The 22,865-nt window shown below is 37.3% G+C and overlaps 1 protein-coding gene across 2 annotated transcripts; it reads left to right on the plus strand.

The window, feature by feature from the left end:
- The first annotated feature begins 73 nt into the window (after positions 1 to 73).
- On the plus strand, positions 74 to 19,482 carry ubfd1 (ubiquitin family domain containing 1). 2 transcript variants are annotated; one of them, XM_015360001.2, is made up of 7 exons: positions 74 to 173; positions 1,108 to 1,386; positions 1,836 to 2,044; positions 3,180 to 3,245; positions 3,674 to 3,779; positions 6,495 to 6,577; positions 17,186 to 19,482. In XM_015360001.2, the coding sequence occupies exons 1-7, from the start codon at positions 158 to 160 to the stop codon at positions 17,294 to 17,296; spliced, it is 870 nt and encodes a 289-aa protein (XP_015215487.2). In that variant the 5' UTR covers positions 74 to 157; the 3' UTR covers positions 17,297 to 19,482. The 2 variants fall into 2 exon arrangements, with proteins under 2 accessions (XP_015215487.2, XP_069037059.1); XM_069180958.1 differs by lacking the exon at positions 74 to 173 and adding an exon at positions 854 to 872.
- The last annotated feature ends 3,383 nt before the right edge of the window (positions 19,483 to 22,865 follow it).

Below are 22,865 nucleotides of genomic sequence, written 5' to 3' on the forward strand. Positions count from 1 at the left end.
GAGACGAATGCTTTGTTGTTGTAAATACACTGAAGAACAGTGAGTGATTTCTGAACTTTTAAAAGCAGCGCCGGGTTGCTACGGAAGCCCGTCAGCTCGAGCTGGAGAGGCACGCAGGTTTCCCAGCAGGCTCGCCGCGTTATTGTACACAATCATCATGGCGTCGCAGGATGGTGGGTACAGAGAGAATATGGATTTTTATACCGTTACAACAACCATAGCGGTTTCCTGCTTTTATTTGACATACGCGTAACGTTGTATAACTTATACCGATTAACCTGATGGGTGTGTAGCCAGCCAATCGTTTATCATGATAATTTTGGAGGCGATGTAACACTCTGTGGTCGCTTACGTTACAGAGCAGAAGGGGGTTATGTAAGTTTTTCATTAAAAAACAAAAAAGAAAAAAAGAAACCACGGTCTCTCTCTATATCTTTCGAGGTGAAAATATGTAGGTTGGACAGTTTGTCATGTCCTGTTGGTGTCATGTTGGAATGTTTTGTTTGAAAATCATGAGATTGATTTGAACAGGGTGCAGCTGTCATTGCTAAATGCAAGTGATACAAAAATACCCTTGTTAGTCATCGTAGCCCAAAGCCAGGCTGGCGGTGTTAATGAAACTGCAGTTTCTTTAGGTTAACCAAGAGTTATACATTCAGTCATACAGTAAATAAGTTTGTAATTTCAATGCAGTATGACTTATTTTCTTAAAGGGGCAGGCAGTTACATGCGTCCAATATTGGGCTGGTTTTGATATGTTGTTTTTTAATTCTAACTTTGTGTAAAAGTTTACGCTTGGCAATACTGTCCAGGTGATGGAGGACACGCAAAAAGCGACGCCTCGCAGAAAAGACGAATTTTTCTCCGAAGTTGTGAGTGAAAAGGCGTATATAATATGTAGTTTTACGTTTTACGTATAACTGACAGGGAGGAGTATCAGTGCATATCAGTATCAACACGTTACATACATGGAGCGAGTAAACTAGTGTTTTAAAATCCTTGTGAATGAGTCTGCAGTACTGCTTAAGTTCAAGTTTAACTGCGGAAGCAGCAATGCAGTGCAGCTCTGTTCTTAGTTAAATGCTCATGTTTCTCTTTGCGTTAAAGGGGGTGAAAGTATGATGCAAACTGGTGCCAGTCCCAAGAAGGAGCCGGTGCCGTACGGAAAAGCCGGTGACGGGGATGCCGAGGCCGCTGAACAAGCATCGCAATCATATGGGGAAAACTCCACAGCTCAGGTCTCTGCCGTCAGCAACGGGAGCGACAACGATGATGGGAAAGAAATGGTAGAGTTGAAAATTATCTGGAACAAGAACAAGTACGATTTAAAAATTCCCCTCGATGGCACTGGAGCCAGTCTAAAAGAGAGAATTCACTCGCTTACAGGTAAGCATTCCTCTACAAAAAGTCCTGTAGTATAGGTTTATGGTCAAAGATGTTATTTTGACAACAACTGCGGGGTGAATTTTTGAGGCTGTTACTGTATGCTGCATTTCTTTTCACATTAAATATTTAAATTAAAGATTAAAGAGTAAAGATGAAGGTTAAAAGATACACATTTACATCTGCTTGATAATTTATCACCCTCAGTTATTACCAGTCTCCTCTCCAGTGACTTACCCTTCAAAACTTTTTTTTTGTTTTTCTGATTGGTTGCAGCTGTTTGGTTGTACTGTAATATTGCAGTCTGTCAGCTTCAGATTGTTCAAGGAGCTTCCTTTTTAATGTGTGTTTATGAATTATTTTGTCTAATAGTGATTTGAGTTAAGAATCCCAAGTTAGTGCATGAAGTTCAGTACACCTTTTTTTTAAATGGTGTTTGTTTGTCTCTGTAGGTCTTCCCCCTGCTATGCAAAAAGTGATGTATAAAGGACTGCTGCCAGAAGACAAGACCCTGCGTGAAATTAAAGTAACAAATGGTGCAAAAATAATGGTAGTAGGATCTACCATAAATGATGTTTTAGCAGTGAATACACCTAAGGAAGTCATTCAGCAAGATGTAAAAGCAGAGGAAAATAAAAAGGAACCTTTGTGTCGGCAAAAGGTGAGTTTTTATTAAACAGCATCTCATTACGTAAGGGGCTGAACCTTATTGGGTGGAAAAATAGTACAATTTAGTTTTTTTTGCACAGCTGTTTGGTCCATTTCAGGCTTTTCAAGCTGCATGTGTACTGATAGTAATGAAAATACTTGATGTCTTTATTCAAGCATTAAAGCAATGTAGAACATCATAAATACAAAATAAGTTGATGTACAGTACTACTAAAACATTGCATGATGCACAAATTGGAGTAGAATAGTATACAAAGATGTGGATATGGAGAATAGTATAGTCTTTAAATGCACGGTGTTCAGTAAGTGAAGAAAACAATGCAAAATACAAGACGCATAAGTTAAAGCACTATCATACGATCTCAAGGTGCTGTCTGATCTGGTAGGCCTTGATCTTGAACTTTTTAGTAGTGAAAGATCTGTAGACAAACTCTAACCACTGCCAAACTATGTATAAGTATAGGTTATGAAAACCCTTTCCGAATGTTAATTGTTTTGCATCCCTCCCCACATCATCAGCCTTTTGCTCAGTCCATCTAATGGCAGAGTTCATCCCTAATTAGGTGGGTTAAACCAAATCTGGATCTCAGATTGCTCACACTGTAACCTGCTCATTCTTAGCATGAAGGTACTGAAATATTATTACAACTATCACATCTTGCAGTGCAAACTTCCTCAAAGTTCCATGCTTGAAGTATCAGATACAAGCTTATTGACAAGAACCAGCAGATTGTAAAACATAAAAATAAACTGCAGTGTGATCCAGTCCGTTTCCCATGGTTTCACAAAGCACAATATTGTTACTCCAAACAAATCAAGGTACAGTATTTTTCAGAGAATAGCAGTGCTCGATTATATTTATAGGCCATATTATAAAGTGGTAAGATTGTGTTCACATCAAGTAATGGAACAGGTAATGGTTCTATATAGGATTTATGGCGGAGAACAATCAGATGTACGATAAATGATTATTCACCCATTTTTTAACCACTTACTTCAGTTGAGGGGTGTGGTGGTAAATTACACAACTTTAAATAACTGTCCCCAATGTAATGTAACACAACTGTATGTTATGTTTTGCTACATACCTTTGATTAGGGAAAGATTAACACCTGCCATTCTTTCAGCAACACAGAAAAGTGCTGGACAAAGGGAAACCGGAGGATATAATGCCATCCATAAAAGGAGCAAAGGTAAGTTGAAAAGATTTGGAGTGCATCGTGAGCTATGTAAACTCCATATCTATAGTAAAATTGTTTTGGCTTTTTTTGTATGTTTGTAAGGGAGAAGTTTACTGATTTTAAAATATCTATCTCAGTACTAGAGCTGGTTTTCAGCTTCATTTTAATTTAATTGAAATGTAATTTTAATTTAAGGAGATTTCTCGCTCTGGAAAGTAGATATACAGAATAAAGGCATGTTAGATTTGATGTTTTGTGTAAGGATTATTTTTGTACTTTGCAAAAGAGCAATAGATCAGCACTCTTTATATCAGATGTTTAGAAGTGTTACAGAAAACTGGCTCTTATTCTGTTCCGTGGTGAGAGAAGCTGCATTAGTGTTGCAGTTACTTTACATTCATAATTGATGAACAGCTGCTGATTCCTGGTCTGTTCCACAGGAGCGCTTGCCAACAGTGCCTTTATCTGGAATGTACAACAAATCAGGTGGAAAAGTGAGGCTCACGTTTAAACTTGAACAAGACCAGCTCTGGATTGGAACCAAGGGTGAGAACATCTTGTATGGCTGAGCTTCATTGCCCAGCAAGAGTCCTCAGTTTTACCTTGAAAATACTTTTTTTTGTAATATTAGAATGATCATCAGACAAACTTATAAAGGCATAAATTCTGTTTTCTGCCAAGTGCATCTTAAAAGAGCGTTGATTACTTTCCTTGAGCTGGATTTGAAAGTAACGTAAGATGACATCCTGTTTGTATCTTACTGGAATGGCATTCTTTTGAGCACTTGTGGTAACAGGTAAAATGATCTAAAATGCAGTTTTTTTAATGTTGGAGGCTGGGCAAGCTTTAGTGGTAGTTTGCAGAAATAACTAATACGGTGCCTTGCGAAAGTATTCGGCCCCCTTGAACTTTTCAACCTTTTGCCACATTTCAGGCTTCAAACATAAAGATATAATTTTTTTATTTTATGTGAAGAATCACCAACAAGTGGGACACAATTGTGAAGTGGAACGAAATCTATTGGATTTTTGAAACTTTTTTAACTAATAAAAAAATGAAAAGTGGGGCGTGCAAAATTATTCGGCCCCCTTGCGTTAATACTTTGTAGAGCCACCTTTTGCTGCGATTACAGCTGCAAGTCGCTTGGGGTATGTCTCTATCAGTTTTGCACATCGAGAGACTGAAATTCTTGCCCATTCTTCCTTGCAAAACAGCTCGAGCTCAGTGAGGTTGGATGGAGAGCGTTTGTGAACAGCAGTTTTCAGCTCTTTCCACAGATTCTCGATTGGATTCAGGTCTGGACTTTGACTTGGCCATTCAAACACCTGGATACGTTTATTTGTGAACCATTCCTTTGTAGATTTTGCTGTATGTTTGGGATCATTGTCTTGTTGGAAGATAAATCTCCGTCCCAGTTTCAGGTCTTTTGCAGACTCCAACAGGTTTTCATCCAGAATGGTCCTGTATTTGACTGCATCCATCTTCCCCTCAATTTTAACCATCTTCCCTGTCCCTGCTGAAGAAAAGCAGGCCCAAACCATGATGCTGCCACCACCATGTTTGACAGTGGGGATGGTGTGTTGAGGGTGATGAGCTGTGTTGCTTTTACGCCAAACATATCGTTTTGCATTGTGGCCAAAATGTTCGATTTTGGTTTCATCTGACCAGAGCACCTTCTTCCACATGTTTGGGGTGTCTCCCAGGTGGCTTGTGGCAAACTTTAGACGAGACTTTTTATGGATATCTTTGAGAAATGGCTTTCTTCTTGCCACTCTTCCATAAAGGCCAGATTTGTGCAGTGTAAGACTGATTGTTGTCCTATTGACAGACTCTCCCACCTCAGCTGTAGTTCTCTGCAGTTCATCCAGAGTGATCATGGGCCTCTTGGCTGCATCTCTGATCAGTCTTCTCCTTGTCTGAGCTGAAAGTTTAGAGGGACGGCCAGGTCTTGGTAGATTTGCAGTGGTCTGATACTCCTTCCATTTCAAGATGATCGCTTGCACAGTGCTCCTTGGGATGTTTGAAGCTTGGGAAATCTTTTTGTATCCAAATCCGGCTTTAAACTTCTCCACAACAGTATTACGGACCTGCCTGGTGTGTTCCTTGGTCTTCATGATGCTCTCTGCGCTTTCAACAGAACCTTGAGACTATCACAGAGCAGGTGCATTTATACAGAGACTTGATTACACACAGGTGGATTCTATTTATCACCATCAGTCATTTAGGACAACATTGGATCATTCAGAGATCCTCGCTGAACTTCTGGAGTGAGTTTGCTGCACTGAAAGTAAAGGGGCCGAATAATTTTGCACGCCCCACTTTTCATTTTTTTATTAGTTAAAAAAGTTTCAAAAATCCAATAGATTTCGTTCCACTTCACAATTGTGTTCCACTTGTTGGTGATTCTTCACATAAAATAAAAAAATTATATCTTTATGTTTGAAGCCTGAAATGTGGCAAAAGGTTGAAAAGTTCAAGGGGGCCGAATACTTTCGCAAGGCACTGTATTGTTTCTTCTGAATTTCAGCAGTGTTGTTTTTATGGTATTTTCAAACATTAGAGATAATACATCAAATCTGCTTCAGATGTACTGCTGCTACAAACAGGCAACTGAGTTAGTGTTCCCTGTTTGTGATGCAGTGGTTTTGGTGAGGTAGTGGACTGCAGGTGATTTTCTTGTCTTTGATATTTTTAAGTTGATGTATAATAATATCTAAATTTTAAATGTTGCTGCTGTAGGCTTTTCTGTTGCAAGTGTAGTGCAAGAGGGTTTAAATCCAATGTTAATATGTTCTTGTGGGGAACTCGCAACAAATATAAATACCTTCTGAATAATGTCTGAGATTTACTGTGTGATTTAGAGTTGAAGCATGTTGGAAGGCTTACAGATGAGAGTTCATTTTTCTTCTTTCTGTTATTATGTGATTAGTCATTTATTGACCCAGAAATTCAATCCACACACCTCTTGAAAAATTTCAAAGAATCCAATTCTTCACCAAAAGCCCCTTTCTGTTAAGAAATACCCCTTATTTTAATTTCTAAATGCAGTTCTTCCTAATTTCTAATGCCTTTTCTGTATCATTGTCCAGCTGATTCTGAAGTAGACTTCTGGAGTGATTTAATACTTCAAATATTTGATTTAATTAAGATCCTTTGTCATCTCCTTTGTGTGAGACTAATATGGGACTGCTTTGTGAATTGCATGCATAACATGACCTGGAATATTACAGGCTTTGTAAACTACTTTTAATTTTCCCACAGAGAGAACAGAGAAGATCCCAATGGGCTCAATCAAGAATGTGATTACTGAACCTATTGAAGGGCATGAAGACTATCACATGATGGTAAGTGTTTTATTTTGTTGACCTATCACTTTTGTTGACTAAAACCTAAAGTTCTGAAATTGATTTTATCACTCAGTTTTAAATCCAGAGAGCCTTTTTATTTTTTATATTGTATTTCTCATTTAAATGAGTACAGTAGGCTCAATGAAATTAAGCACATTAAGAGCAAAGGAAAGCCCCATAAAACAGATGGGTCACTTGAGGAATGTGTCAAGGTGTCAGTTTAAATCTACAGTGTTCCATTGACTGTGTCCATGTACTTGCTCATATTAATTTCGCTTGTTTTGGTGTGCTTTTGGTAACTGGGATTGTAGGGGCTTGAATTGCTTAGTGATTTGCTGCTTCCCTTCTTATCATACTGCTGTGCGAACGGGTAGCAATTCTAAATTGGTGAGATAATAAGAAAAGTAATTGTTTACAACCTTTAAAAAAAAAAGTTTAACCATTGACAATTGTTCATAAAGTCTCCCTTTCAGCCAGTAAATCAACATTGTTTGTGATTCTGTAATTGAAATCCTACAACTCCCAAAGCTTTTTATTCAAGCATATTAACTCTGGATTAGCTGATAAGCATGATGTAAGTAATGGAACTATTCTTGGGTGCTTTTCCAAGAGAAATTTAGTGTCATAAGGATAGGAAGTGCTTAAACAATACCATATGTTGCATCTGTGATTTCGAATTAAGGAAAACCACAATACTACTGTATCTCCAGCAGCCATGTCACCCTGCAACTCACAACTGGCAACCCACTGAAGCTAAGCAGGTGTGAGCCTGGTCAGTACCTGGATGGAAGACCTCCTCTTCCAGCAGCAACCTTAGTTTTTCCCAGGAGTTGGTGGGGCCAGCTGGGGGAGCTCACCCTGCAGTCTATTTTGGTCCTAATGCCTCAGTATAGTGATGGGGACACTATACTATAAAAAGGTGCCGTCCTTCGGATGAGACATAAAACCGAGGTCCTGACTCTGTGGTCATTAAAAATCCCAGGGTGTTTCTCGAAAAGAGTAGGGGTGTTTCCCATTGGCCCTTACCTATCATGGCCTCCTAATAATCCCCATTGTGATGTGTGGTGAGCTTTCTGGCACACTATGGCTGCTGTCGCATCATCCAGGTGGATGCTGCACATTGGTAGTGGTGGAGGGGAGTCCCCATTACCTGTAAAGCGCTTTGAGTGGAGTATGCAGAAAAAAAAGCGCTATATAAGTGTAAGCAATTATTATGATTATTATTAATTATTTCAGTGTAGTTTAAGTTGTGGGTCCATCAGTGATTGAATTCCAAGGACCCGAAAATAGATACAATTTTTCTGAAGAACTTTTACACTAAACTTTCAAGGTACCGAGAGAGTAGCTACTGTCACCTCTCAAACATATATTACTATTACAGAGAGAGTACAAAACATAAGGGACGTCATCCTAATATTGTGTTGTACCCCCTTTTGCCCTCAGTCTCAATTTGTCGGGGCATTGACTCAAAAGGTGTCGAAAATATTCCACAAGGTTCCACCAAGACTTCCACAGTGGTGTTGAGTTGGCTGGTAGTGGATCTCTACTCTGAATAGCTTGTTCCATCCTGTCCCTCAGATGTTCAGTTGGTTTGCGATCTGGTGACTGGGCAGGCCATTGCATGTTCATAGAACAATCTTTGCGTTAGTGCACAGGACATTATCCTGCTGAAACAATCCATTCGCAGATGGATACACTGCTGCCATGAAGGGATGCACCTGATTGGCAATGATATTCAGATATCCTGTGCATCATCAGACCGTCTGCTGATATGCTCATCAAATGAGCTGTTTTCCACCACTGACCTGCCATTGGCTGGATTTTGGGTGGTGGGCCATTCCAGATACACACAGGACACTGTTTAGCGTAGAAAAACCCAGCAGCAGTGCAGTTATTGACACACTCAAAGCAGTGCACCTGGTACCTACTATCATATTTTTTTCAAAGACACTTAAATATTTCTTTCTTGTCCATTCTCCCTCACATGTGCAATCCATGTCTCAGTTGTCTCAAGAAAGAAAAGAAAAATCCTTCTTTAGCCTGTCTTCTCCCCCTCATCTACACTGTTTAAGTGGATTTAATAGTTTAATTCAATTAGAGATTATATATTTAACCCTTTCAGTCTAATTTGTTTTAAGAATACATTTTTATTAAAATTAATTGCTGCCAATAATTACCAGTACTATTTCTGAAATAGTTAAAGGTTTTAATAAAAAAAAGTACTGCAGACATGGTTTTGTCACAAGCTGTGGAACAATAAGATATTACAACCATAAGACATGTCGCAGTCACAGAAATTTCAAGGTACCTAAACTTATATACTGAGGTCTAATGGTATATAAGCCTATGTGGTAACCCTGCACAAACCAATACAATTACACGAAAAGGCTCCATTCCTTGGATGAAACAGAAAACTGAGGTCCTGACTCTCTTTAAACCCTTGCAAGAGTCCTGGGTACATTTCCCCCTGGCCTTTACCAATCAGCACTCCCCCACAGGCAGACATCAAATTTCACTTAATGCTGATGATCGTATATTGCTTTTTTCTGATATTTCAAGTTAAATTCTTAAGTCTTAAACCTGTTTGAGAACTAGACTGTCTGTTAAATAAATTGGGTTTTAAAGTTGTCCTTACTTTTGAACAAATTTGTAAAGAGAATGTGAATGCTGGGAGTCCTGAATTAATTTAAAGCTTTTCTGACAAAATGGTTTTCTTTACAAATTATATACTTATGGTAGAATAATCATTAAAAAATAAATATACTTGGTCATATTAATTTTTAATTTTCTGCATTCCTCTAAAAATGTGCACACAAGGTAATCAATTTTAAACTGGCACCACAAATATACACAACACCATGCCAACAGCTCTCTTCCCTCTCTGATTTACCTGATTTCAGAGTATACCCGATAACTCCTTAGACATGTTTGTGGCATGTGATTTTTTTTTTTAGACTGACTAGTAGGACTTTGTCACGAATGATTTTCATGTTAATGTCAATCTTTATGCATTGTGTTGTTTCTAAGTAACTACAGCCAAAAACATGTTTTTTTACAGAGTTGGTTGAAGACTGATACCTTTAAATCACATTAAATCTCATTTATGTGCAGAATATTTTCTGGTGGAAAGAAGTACAACTAAATTACATTTTGCTTGTGCAAAACTTGTTTGCTGTAGTCCGATGTCTTTTTTTGTATATAGAGTAGGGTCTCGAAATCTGCAAATTTAACAATAGCAAATTAGCTTTTTTCTGATTCAGTCTGACTGAGGGGGTCTTGTATAGAACAAGAGCAGAGCAGGATGAAAGCAAGCTGGAGATTGTTAACTGCAGCTTTCAAATAACTGTTTAGGATTGTGAGACGAATCTAACTAATGAGTGACCCTCTCCCTGCTTCCTGCTCAAGTACCCACTACCCAGCATCCAGCATTGCTTTTATATTGTAACAAAAACTCCAGATTTTGTGTTGGCGTTGAGGGAACTGACAGGCTGGAGATGACTTTACAGTCTCTCTGACAGTTTTGTAGTATGTCTCATTACAGTGGGGTGTGCTAATCATGGAGGCGGAGAAATCAAGTGCACAGAGGAGGGATTCAGGTTATTTATTTTAATTGATTTAAAAAATAAATATTTTAGAGAACAAAACAAAACCATTTTACATATAAACCATCATTATTCAGCCTTACTTTTACAGTACACATTCGACTATACATCACAAGCACAAATTGTCTATTCCTGTTTGTTCCCCTAGTATTTTACAATTATATCACTTTTAACAATACTATATACATTCAAAATGAGGAAGATGTATACATTTCTGAATATGAAAAGGGAGGAGACTACAGTATATAAATGTACCTTATTAACATTCAGTTATTTTGTATCTCAACAAACTCTGACCTTAAAGGTTTAATGTACTGAACCCATCTAGACCAATATTTGACACATTTTTTCATTTGTAATTTTAGTGAAAATGTTATTTTTTCCATTATATATATTTCCTTTATTAATTCAATCCAATCATTCATTGTTGGTAAATCTGGGAGAAGCCACTTTCTTGTTATAACTTTCTTCCATACTGATAAGGATTCCAAACAAATATTTGTCAGTTCCCCTCCAATCAAAATCCAGTTTGCCAAAATATAAAGCGTCAACTGTAAAGGGTACATTCCTTTCAAATACAGTTTCCAGGGCCTCATGTAACCCCTTCCAGAAAAGCCTCATTTTAGGGCAGTTCCCGAATATATACCAATGATCACTTTGGTTTCCGCACTGTCTCCAGCATTGAAAGTCCCCAGTATGGTGTGCCTTCTGACTCAGAATAATGAAAAATCAAACAATGTTTTTCCAGCAAAACTCTCCATAAATCTCTATTGAATTTCACAAATTTTAAGCCACTCTTCATTCGATATTCCAACTTCACTTTCTTTCACCTATTTATTTTTTATATACTCTGTAGAATATAATTTCTGTTCCATAAAAACATTATATAATCTAGATATAATACCTTTACTTAATTCTGATTTGTTGGCATCTGTAACTACTTTCACTACCCCATCATTAACAATATCTAAATCTCCCCTTATAATCTCCCCTTTAAAATAGTGGTGCATTTGAAGACTGATTCATATCCATTATTAGCAGCCATATCACCCTGCAATTCACAACTGGCAGCCCACTGAAGCTCAGCAGGTGTGAGCCTGGTCAGTACCTGGATAGGAGTCCTCCTGGGAAAAACTAAGGTTGCTGCTGGAAGAGGTGTTAGTGGGGCCAGCAGGGGGCACTCACCCTGTGGTCTATGTGGGTCCTAATGCCCCAGTACAGTGATGGGGACACAATACTGTAAACAGGCGCCGTCCTTCGGATGAGACGTAAAACCGAGGTCCTGACTCTCTGTGGTCATTAAAAATGCCAGGGTGTTTCTCGAAAAGAGTAGGGGTGTAACCCCGGCATCCTGGCCAAATTTCCCATTGGCCCATATCAATCATGGCCTCCTAATAATCCCACTCTATGAATTGGCTTCATTACTCTGCTCTCCTTCCCACTGATAGCTGATGTGTGGTGTGTGTTCTGGCGCACTATGGCTGCCGTCGCATCATCCAGGTGGGTGCTGCACATTGGTGGTGGTGGAGGGGAGTCCCCATTACCTGTAAAGCGCTTTGAGTGGATTGTCCAGAAAAGCGCTATATAAGTCTAAGCAATTATTATAATTATTATTATTATATTACAAAATGCAGTTATTCCATTTGTGATTCAAATTTTAAATCTATTATCCACTTTATTTGGTTTAAACTCTGTATCATAGGCGCACCATCTGAGTATCCTTATCGCTTCACCTAAATGCTACTCTTTTGTAATCGTATTCCATGTCCTTAGTTGAAACCTTATTCATGGACTGAATATTTTTTGAGTAATTTTGTCTAAATTCCTATTACCTAATAATGCCTGAATTGGGGGGCTGTTTACAAGGGATAATTCAATATCTTTCCACCTAGCTTGACATTCTGGATTACAAGAATTAATGAGAGGTTTAATTTGAGATGCATAATAATAATCTTTCAAATGTGGTAAAGCCAAACCCCCTTTATCTTTTGAAAGCTGCAATGTTTTGAATCTAATTCTAGTTTTTCTCCCTGCCAAATACACCTAGAAGTCATATTATCCCATTCTGAAAATTGTTTTGCAGAGACTTTTACGGGGAGAGCTTATATATAGGAAGAGTAATCAAGGCAGTAGATTCATTTTTACAGATTAAATTCTAGAACTAAAACTCATAAAAGGGATTAGGTTCCATTTCAGTATATCTTCTTTAGTTTTAGTTATAAGGGGTCCATAATTAATTGTTTCTAATGTAGAAATATCTTTTGGTAAATAGACTCCTAGATATCTCAGTGAACTTTGGTCCCACTTAAGGTGGTATTTGCTTTTTAAAAAATTAGAAGGGTTGTAATTAAAGGTTAGGAATTTGGGTTTTTTGAACATTTAACTTATAGCCTGCTAGCAAGCCAAAGCTATCTAAGAGTTTCATTAGTACTAGAAATGAACTAGTGGGATCCTCCGGATATAACAAAACATCATTTGCGTACAGTGCTATCTTGTGTTCATTCCTTTTAGTTTACCTTTTAGTTTGCTATTTTGCTGTATCCACTGGGCTAGTGGCTCTATATGTAGAGCAAAAAGCAATGGAGACAAAGGGGAGCCTTGTCTAGTCTCTCGTTCTAAAGTTATACTAGCAGATAAATAACCATTTATTTTAATTTGTGCCATTGGTCTATCATATAAGGTTGGAATACCTTTGATAATATTTTCACAAAAACCAAACCTACCTAAGATCCTATAGAGGTATTTCCAACTAACAGAGTCAAAAGCTTTCTCAGCATCTAGGCTCATCAAATAAGCTTCTAAATTATATTGTTGAATATGGTTCATGATATGCAATGTGCGTCGAATGTTATCATGGGTTTGTCTATCTTGACTAAACCCTGTTTGATCACAGTGTATCAAATGAGGGAGAATCTTTTCAATTTGTTTAGCCAGTATTGCTGTATAAATTCTATAATCCACATTAAGGAGTGAGATTGGTCTGAATGATCCACAATCTAATCTATCTTTCTCCTCTTTAGGGATAACTGAGATGATAGCCTCTCTCCATGATGGGGGCATTTTCCCATCAATTAATGCTGAGTTACAAGCAGAAAGAAGATTTGGTATTAATTCTGCTTGGAAGGTTTTATACTATTCTGAATTAAAACCATCAGTATCAGGTGATTTATTAGCTCTGAGGCTCATAATCATTTAATTCAATTCTTCTGGTGTTATCGTTGCTTTTTTAATATTATTTTGATCTTCCGTAAGAGTTGGTAAACCAAGAGATTCCAAAAAGCATCCATCTTTTCTTCACTTTTTGAATGGGGTTGTGTATATAGTTTTCTGTAAATTTGTCATTTCTAAAAGTGTTTTGGATTTCTTCCCATTTATATAATACACTATTACAGTTCTGGTCCCTTATTTTATATATTGTATAATCGGTCTGTTGGTTTTTTAATTTTCTTGCCAACAGCTTTAGTGTTTTTGACCCTGACTCGTAATATTTTTGTCCCGTAAATATAATTTAAAAAAAATTTCCTGAGACATCTATTTTGTTTCTAATCTTTATTTTTTGCATGTTTTTTTGAATCCTGTTTTTCTTGATGTTTTTTCTCCAACTCTTTTAACTTTATATTCAGATTAGATAATTGTAGTTGCTTTACCTTCTTCTTATGACTGCTCAGAGCAATAATTTTCCCCCTTACAACTGCACTTAATGTGTCCCATATCATCTCTGGTCATACTTCCCCATTATCATTCTCCTCCAAAAATATTTTTATTTCTTGTTTTATCTGTGCTTTACATTGTGGATCGTTTAAAAGACTGGAGTTCATCCTCCATGTTGTATTTCCACAATTATTACTTAATCGTATGGACAATGACATAGGAGCGTGGTCTGAAAAATATTCTACCAATATTGCAATGTTGAATCCTATCCTATATACTGAAAGAGGGAAGGAATAGTCAGTTTAATCTCGCCTACTTGGATAGAAATCTCTCCAAAGATCTCTTATTCCCATTTCCCCCATCAGTACATTAATCTTTTTATGCAATGACTCAGCCTTCTGAGAAGATATATTTGTAGAATCAAGCCTGGGGTTAAGACACACATTCCAGTCACCTCCACAAATCAGTATCCCTTGTGTATTAGCCATCAAGACTAACATTTTTTATAAAAATTAAAATCACTACCAGGTTGGTATACATTAAGTAACGTTAGTAATTTCCCTTCCATTTTTCCCAATACTAATGCATATCTCCCCTCCTTGTCTTTAACTTCTGTAAGCAACTCAAATCAAACCTTTTGAGATCAGTATAGCCACACCTCTCCTATGTCCAGATTTATATGAGGAGAAATAGATTTAATACATAAAAAAATAACAATTTAAGCCCATTCTTTCTTCATTTTAGAGAAAATCTTACTTCTCTTAATAGGGTTAAGTACTCCATTAACATTAAATGTAGCTATTTTAAGGTCTTGCTTGGACATATTTTATGTAAATGGTAGAACTTTCAAACTTTTTCCCAAAAGACATATGTTTCATTTTGTTAAACATCCTCTTCCCATCAGTTTTCTCTAATAATGCCTCACAAACAAAAAACACAATAAACAAAAACATTAACCAAACAATCTTAAACAAAACTGTATACATCTCCGTCTCACTCACAGTACTTCTTCTAACTGGGGTTCTTTTAAAACGAACCCTGTATGGGCTTCTCTTTTTTTTTTAAAAAAAAGGAAAGTCTGTTAGGGAAATCCTCCTTCTCTTCTGGAGGAGGGCCCTTAAGCAGGTGGCGTGATGGCACATCCAAATTTTCCTAAACTTATCCAAAAGAAAAAAGAGTGTAACCAGAGAAATAAAAAAATAAATAAGTCACTTTAGTCGTAATTACCAGCTATCCCGACATTTACAAATTCTCTTAATTTGCAGGAAACTTATTCAAAATATAAATAAAAAAAACAACTTAACAATTAAATCCTGACCGAATTTTAACACTGTATCCATTTACTTCAATCTTACAAGAGGGATCTCCGCCTGAAACTCTGTAGTTTCTCCTTATATTGCTGTTTCAAGGACTGGTCTTTCCCAGGGCCACCCCGTCTGCCAGCCTTCTGCCAAGTAAACAGTTGCTCAGTTGCTTCTTCCAATATAGGCGCTGGCGGTATAACTTGAACTTTAAGTCCCCACTCTGCCATGTCCATTTTGGCTTCTACTGCTGAATCGTATAGACAGGTAACGTCTTCATAGAACACTCGTAGCCTCGTTGGAAATTAAGTCTGAAATTTTATTTTTTGCACTTTCAGGGTTGGCGTCAAGGCCTCTAGGTTTCAGGCACTAACGCTCTATGCGCCCTTTCAGTTCTCAGTTCCACATCCTTCGGTAAATCAAGTTCCCCCCCTCAGCAGATTTTCAAGGAAGGTGACCATGCAACGTCCCGCAGATTCTTCGAGGATTCTGTAAATCCGAATGTTTTCTCTGCTTGATCTTCCTTCCTGGTCTGTTAATTTCGTTTCCTGAAGTATTTTGTTGTTGCAGGATATTCTTTATCACAGTTTTTGTTGTTAAGACCCTTGTTTCCACTTCTTTTTTTTCCACTTCTTCCCATCCCTCTGCCTTATCCAGTCTCTTATTAACCTTGCTCAGCTCCTGTTTAATATCTGTAAGCTGCTGTTTATTGTCCCGTCTGAAGTCTTTAGATTCCTGTAATATTTTCTGAAGACTGGCATCCGCACCATCTTGTTCAGAACTCGCTGAGCTGCTCCGACTGCGGTCAGAAGTTGCAGTTTCGATATTTTCCGCGGTCGGTAGTTATCTCCTGCTTCTCCTGACAGCCCCTTCAGCCATAGTTATTACTTTTCAAACATAATGTAAAAAAAACATATTTTTCAGGATTTATTACAAAATTGTAGGGAGGTGATCTGTATTACGCTGCCATTCCGGCCCACATCCTAACCAGTTATTTTTAACTGATTTTTATAAATTTATGATTACAGTTGTTTCTTTTAGTTGATCTGTGTTATATTAAATAACTTCAAGCCAAAGAATTAGCAATTTAATTACCATCTTTTTTATTATTATCATATAAGGCAGGATTACTTATGTCTTTTAACCCTGCATACTATATATATATACTGTGGTACATTATGCAACCGTGGACTTGGTTATATGCAAATTGAGCTATTTTCGACGGTTCTCTGAACCGTCAAGTCCCTGTCAATACCTTACTGTGACTTTTTTAAAGATTCTGTTTTGGTATGTTTTTAAGAAATAAAGTTCAAAATCTGAGCAGCACGGTGTTGTGGTGGTAAGCATTGCTCCCTCACAGTACTGGGGCCCTACATTCGATGCCTGGGGTGCTATCTGAATGCAGTTTGTGTTTTCTCCCAGTGTTTGCATGCCTTCCACAGTCCAAAGAGGTAGATTAATTGGCGTCTGTATAATTAGCCCTGGTGTGAGTGTGTGCTTGTCTGTGTTTGCCTTGTGATGGACTAGCATCATATCCGTGGTATGTCCTGACTTCCACTCGTTGCTTGTCAGGGAAAGCTCCTAATGCCAGTGTGACCTTGCAGAAAATAGATGGGTGGGTATTCAAAACAAAAACAAGCAAAATATTTAAATCTAGAAAGTTTGCGGTAAATTTCTCCTGGCAGCATCTCTACTTTCTTCTACAGTATGAAATGCTTCTCTAGTCACACAGAAGAATAATGAAACATCAAACAGCTGTTGTCTATATGTAGAGGGATCTTGTTACTGGACAGCAATGTACTGTAAATGCTATTCTCAATATCCTCTTCGTGACTCCAGAGCTAGCCATGAGAATGAATGCATTCTTGAGGACCTGGACATTTTTATATTTCTTCATCACAAAAAATGTACCTTAGAGCATACTGAAGTAAACTAATGACCTGAGGATATTAAAGCATACGAACAAGAATATTTAATGGAGTTGTTAATTTTAATTTTCAAAGTTTTATGACTTTTTATCCTTTTTAATATAATGTGTTTGTTTATTTCAGGCATTTCAGCTTGGTCCCACAGAAGCATCTTACTATTGGGTTTACTGGGTTCCTGCACAGTATGTAGATGCAATCAAAGACACAGTCCTTGGAAAATGGCAGTATTTTTAAATGTGCCTCCTCCCTTGACAATGAAGAGCTGGGATTTCAGACAAAACAGAACAAGAAACAACAGAACCAAAGGACATTGTGAGGAGGGAGATAACAACCAGCCATCTGTAGACGGTGCCAGAGAACTTTCAAGTTGAAACAAAGTGATATTGTATGAATGAAAAGAAGAAGGACACAAATGGAATCCAGAGACAAAATGTCTTGTCTTAGGTTTAGTTTGAAGGTCATTAAGTTGCAGTATCCCTTTTCTTGGACTGACTTCACCTTAGGCTTTATCTTTTTAGAGTAGCCCTGACTAAATACCAGTGAACCGACTGTATATAGACCACTGATTCATTTTTCTTCTCCCAGTCATTCTCAAAGTAATAAAACTATATTTAAGAAAAACATTGCCCAGGAAGATTTGTATTTACTTAAACACGGATTAAGAAAAACACAGAATACTTGCCCAAACTTGCCAAAGTTGTTTAAAAACTTGCATCTAATGTGGATGTTAGGTTTTGCACATTATGTGAGTAAAGCATATTTACAGAGCAAAACAAATCTAAGGACCAGCCATGTTATTATAACAGCCTGAATATTCTGTAAATATTCTTTCACTTACAGCTGTCAAAAGAAATAGATAGGGTTAAAATACAGTATGACCAAATACACACATTGTAGGACCTTGGGAAGCACACCTTTCAAAATGGCCTAGATTTACTTGTTACAGTATGTCTTCTTTGAGTACAGGGATGCCCTGAATGATAAAACAAGTGATGAACACATTGAGGTGTAGTCACTTATTTTTTACTTTTAGGCTATGAGGCCAGATCCTGTTAAGGCCCGGGACAGGGTACAAGTATTGTACTGGTTCTGTCACCACAGGAAACACAACTAATGCTAAAATAAGAGTGCATTTTTCACATTCCCCTCATGAAGGCAGAATGTTCTTTTATGAAAATGTGGTTCCTGCAGTTTTGCATTCATCATGGCTGCCGTCGCATCATCCAGGTGGATGCTGCACATTGGTGGTGGTGAAAGGGAGTCCCCATTACCTGTAAAACGCTTTGAGTGGAGTGTCCAGAAAAGCGCTATATAAGTGTAAGCAATTATTATTATTATTATTAGTCTTGTCTCATCTCATCTTAATAAGGAAACATTGGCAATAAGATCTTTAGTGATGATCTCCATGAAGCTTCAAATGTGTCAAGTGAAATACATCTTTAAGAAAACAGAACATTAATAATAGGACTGAACTTGACCCACACAAAGAAAAGCAAACTTTATATGGATAACTTTCAGAATAAATGTTTGCTTTTCTGTGATAGTATGTGATTTTAATCTATTATAAGTCCTCTAGTACAGTCTGTATAGAATGGTTGCCACAAATACAGAATATGAAAAGTGGTGTAGTCAAATTAAATCAAGCCTGTTGTCTTAAGACACTTTGTGAAGATGTGTGGCAGATATTTTTTTGCAGGGATTGGTAAAAGATGTTTAAACATCTCTAAAAATGCAAAAGTCATATTTACTGGAATTTCTGCAATTGAAATGTATTCACTAAGAGAAATCAGATCTATATGAAACCTAATGTTTAGCCTGTGACAAAAAGGGATATTGCAGCTTACATATTATTGTAAACATTTAGGGAAAATAATTTTTTTGTGTCCATGCAATTATCTTTGAAGCTTTTTATTAAAAAAAAAAACATGTAGCAGCATGAAATCCAAGAAAGCTGATTTAATTGCTCAGTGTTTCACACCTGCAGGACTTTTTCTTTTAATAGGCCAAAGAGTAATGTCTGATTTGCCACATCTTATAAAGAAGTAAAGTTGCCATATGTGAGTGGTACAAGACCACTTTGTTTTCAGAACAAGGGCATTGAACCAACCTGAAAGGTCAGAGCCAGTTAATAATGTCATGGAAAAGGATGCTTTCTTGTTTTTACACCTCTGATTCTAAAGTTTGCCTTCACAGAAGCAGTGTTTCATTGGCTTTTACAAAATAACAGGTAATGTCTTTATGTTGGTTGATCCAGTGCCACTAGATCCCAGGATCCTAAATAAAGTACATCATTGCAACTTAAATATTCATGTTGGCGTTGGTAGAAGGTCCTACCTGTAAAACAGGAAACTTTATTGTGGCTTAACAAACTTGTACTGCTGGATATTCTGGAATAAACTCCATTTGTGTTATTTTATTGATTTGTTTGGTAGAAAGCCTTGGTCATTAAAGTTTATAATTGACCTGCATTTTCCCTTTTAATCTCAGTTCTTGAATTTCAGTTCTCATATGATATTTCACATCTTTAAATACGAGTATTGACAGAGGTCAGTGTTAGTTTTATTAACCAACATCTTGGCTATGAAATATTAATATTTTATAGAATGACGTACAATCCTGTTTACAATTCCTACAGGTGGCTGAGGCTTATTGCTGCTTTAAAGGTAATTACATTTTTTTTATCAACATCATAACCAGTTACAATATTACGTTATTAGGGTTATATTAATAAAATTATTACTTGAAAATTACTTTAATTTTAAATTGTGAATATTAGTCATGTCTAGTTTATAGTGAAGTTGCTGAATAAAACTGGTATTTATGGCATGCTTTGAGTTATGTATGTTCATAATTCTTACAAGGGATGAAATAATAACTTTTTTAATTATTAGCTTGCAGTTAATGGTCTTTTGAAATTAAATGAATCTCTATATTGCACAGGTATAAGATGCAGAGGAAGGAACTGTGCTGGAGAATGAATGATACAAAGACCAAACTGCTACCTAAAGGTATTTGTTGGAGTTTTCTTATGTTGCATTGCAACACTATGGGCTCTAAATAATGATCTAGGGAAAGGTGAGATATGTTACACAGCATTCTGCCCAAACATTATTTCTGCACTGTGTATGAGGACAAGTCATGTACAGTACAATTCACATATGTAGTGAAATTACTTCTTAATAGGTGTATGCTGCATTTTGTTTGGTTTAGTATGTAAAACTAGAGAGCTATGATGGAAATACTTATTTTTCAGCCCTACCTAGAATGGTTTCTGATGGTATGGCCCAAGGCTTTAGAAGCAATTTAGCCACATAGCTAGAATGTTCTTCACAATATACAGTAAATGAGAAAAGTTAAGCCAGTCATTGCTTTTCCTATATGTTGAGCGATTATATCATACTTTTACACTTAGCTGTAAAAGATCCCCAATTCGTCCTCCACAGCATGTCTTAGCCATCTGTTCCATTTATTGAAACTTCTATAAAATGAGACTGTTGTACTGCTCTAGATGTTCCCTAAAGCTTTTTGTGATTTTAGAGTCCAGAACTGTATGCAGATTTTCAGATGTGATCTAATAGCATATAGCCTAATGAACCAAATGCCCACTTTTAGCATTCTGCCTGGCATAGAAAAGCGTAGAAAAATAGCAAAGCATAATTTACCTCTTTTGTGATGATTGCAAAGGTCTTGAAAATTCATTAAGTAGCCTGTTAATTTCCAGCAGGCTGTCAAAAACTGGCTTAACTAGTTTAAAGAATCTGCTCCAACCCTTAACTATTTTCCCACAGTTCACTATTTCTATGCTACCCATGGTATAGTCACTGACCCGAACGTTAAAAACCACCATGGAATGGCACGTTGGAGCTCTGTGAGCAGCAGTTTGAATAGGTATTAGCATATATTCCATAGGATAGCTTGGTTGTATCATTCTTTCAAGGACTTGAGGTAGTGATGCGATTAACGGTGTGTGGGACTGAACTTTGTCATATGCCCACAAGCTGTCAGTGGAATTGAGATCTGAGTTGTTTTTTTTTGTCAGCTCTGGCAAGAGAAGTCTTCATCAACTAAAACTGATTTGCTGTTAATGCCTTTATTTTCGTCTTCATATGCATGAAGAAGCACGGTGACTCAGCACCAAATATTACTGAACTCTATCACCTACATTACCATATCCGGGTGCTTTACACATTAATTGTTAATTTCCGTGTCCAATACAAAAGTAAATTGTGAATCCTTCCTGATTCCCACAATTTTAAGCTAAAGCATAAATTGCTAACAAATCCTTCTTGAAAAACAGAGTCAATATTATAATCCCTATACATGTCTAGTTTGTGAGATTTTTTAAATAAACCATATTTTTATATGTTTTTGTTAAGATCTTAAGTAATGGAATTTACACAGTAACCCTGGAATTTCCTCAGTATTTGGTGACCAGTAAAGAAATGGCTGTAAATGTTCTCACTGTTTTTTTAATAATCCTGGGATAAACAGTGGGTATATCCCACCCCCTTTCAAAATTTGTACCTTTTGTTGTATGACACTCTGAAAGTAAAAACAAATTAAATTAGGCTTGTTCCATTTTTATTTATACACAGTAACCCACATTAGACAAGTGAAAATAAAATTCTAAAACATTCTGAGAATTATTTAATGTTACAACAATAAAATACTTTATTTGCTTTCAAAAGAACTTTGAGTTGTGGAAAACAACAAGTTGAGAACTGGGTATAAAAAGATTTCAAATGCTTTAAGTATCCCATGGAGCACAGTGACGACCATCATTAAGAAGTGGAAGGGGTATGGCACCACCCAGACCTTGCCTAGATCAGGCCGTCCCTCCAAACCTGATGACTGAGGAAGAAGGAGACTGATCAGAGAGACTACCAAGAGGCCGATATCAACTTTGAAAGAGCTACAGCCCTTTAAAATAAGATAAGATCACTTTATTAACCCTATACAATTTCTTGCATTAGGAATTTGTCTTTTCGCATACCCCAGCTTGCTTTCAATGAGACACACAGATAAGGAGAGAGCAGCCCTGGAGCAGTTGGAGTTAAGGGCCTTGCTCAGGCGCCCAACGCGGTAGGATTCCTCTTCCGGCCACGGGATTTGAACCTGCAACCTTCCAGCCACAGGCGCAGATCCTTAGCCTCAGTGCCACTGCTCCGCCCTTTATTGCAAAGAATGGTCATTGTATGCATGTGACAATATCACAAGCGCTCCACAAATCTGGCCTGTATGGGGGGGTGGCGAGAAAAAAGCCACTCCTTAAAAAAAGCCACATCAAGTCTCGTTTATGTTTTGCTAAAAAGCACCTTAAAGATTCTGAGGCCAAGTGGCAGAAGGTGCTGTGGTTAGATGAGAACAAATTTGTTTTTTTTACTGGAATGCAAAAGGGTACGTCTGGGGAAAACCCAATACATCTTACCATCCAAAGAACACCATTCCTACAGTAAAGCATGGTTGTGGCAGCATCCTGTTGTGGGAGTGTTTCTCTTCGGCTGTGACTTGGGGACTTGTTCACTTGGGATCATGGATGGTGCAAAATACAGGCAAATTCTTGAAAAAAACCTGCAGCCCTCAACCAGGAAGTTGCAAATAGAAAGATGGTTCACCTTTCAACATGAGAATGACCCAAAGCACACCGCCAAAGCAACCGTACAGTGGCTGAAGGACAGGAAGATGAATGTCTTTGAGTGGCCTAGTCAGAGCCCCGACTTAATTCCATTGAAAATCTTTGGAATTACTTGAAGAGGGCAATCCAACAACAGTCACTGCAGTTTGACTGAGTTTGAACAATTCG

This window comes from Lepisosteus oculatus, chromosome 19, assembly GCF_040954835.1.
Source record: "Lepisosteus oculatus isolate fLepOcu1 chromosome 19, fLepOcu1.hap2, whole genome shotgun sequence".
In the NCBI taxonomy this organism is placed as follows: Eukaryota; Metazoa; Chordata; class Actinopteri; order Semionotiformes; family Lepisosteidae; genus Lepisosteus; species Lepisosteus oculatus.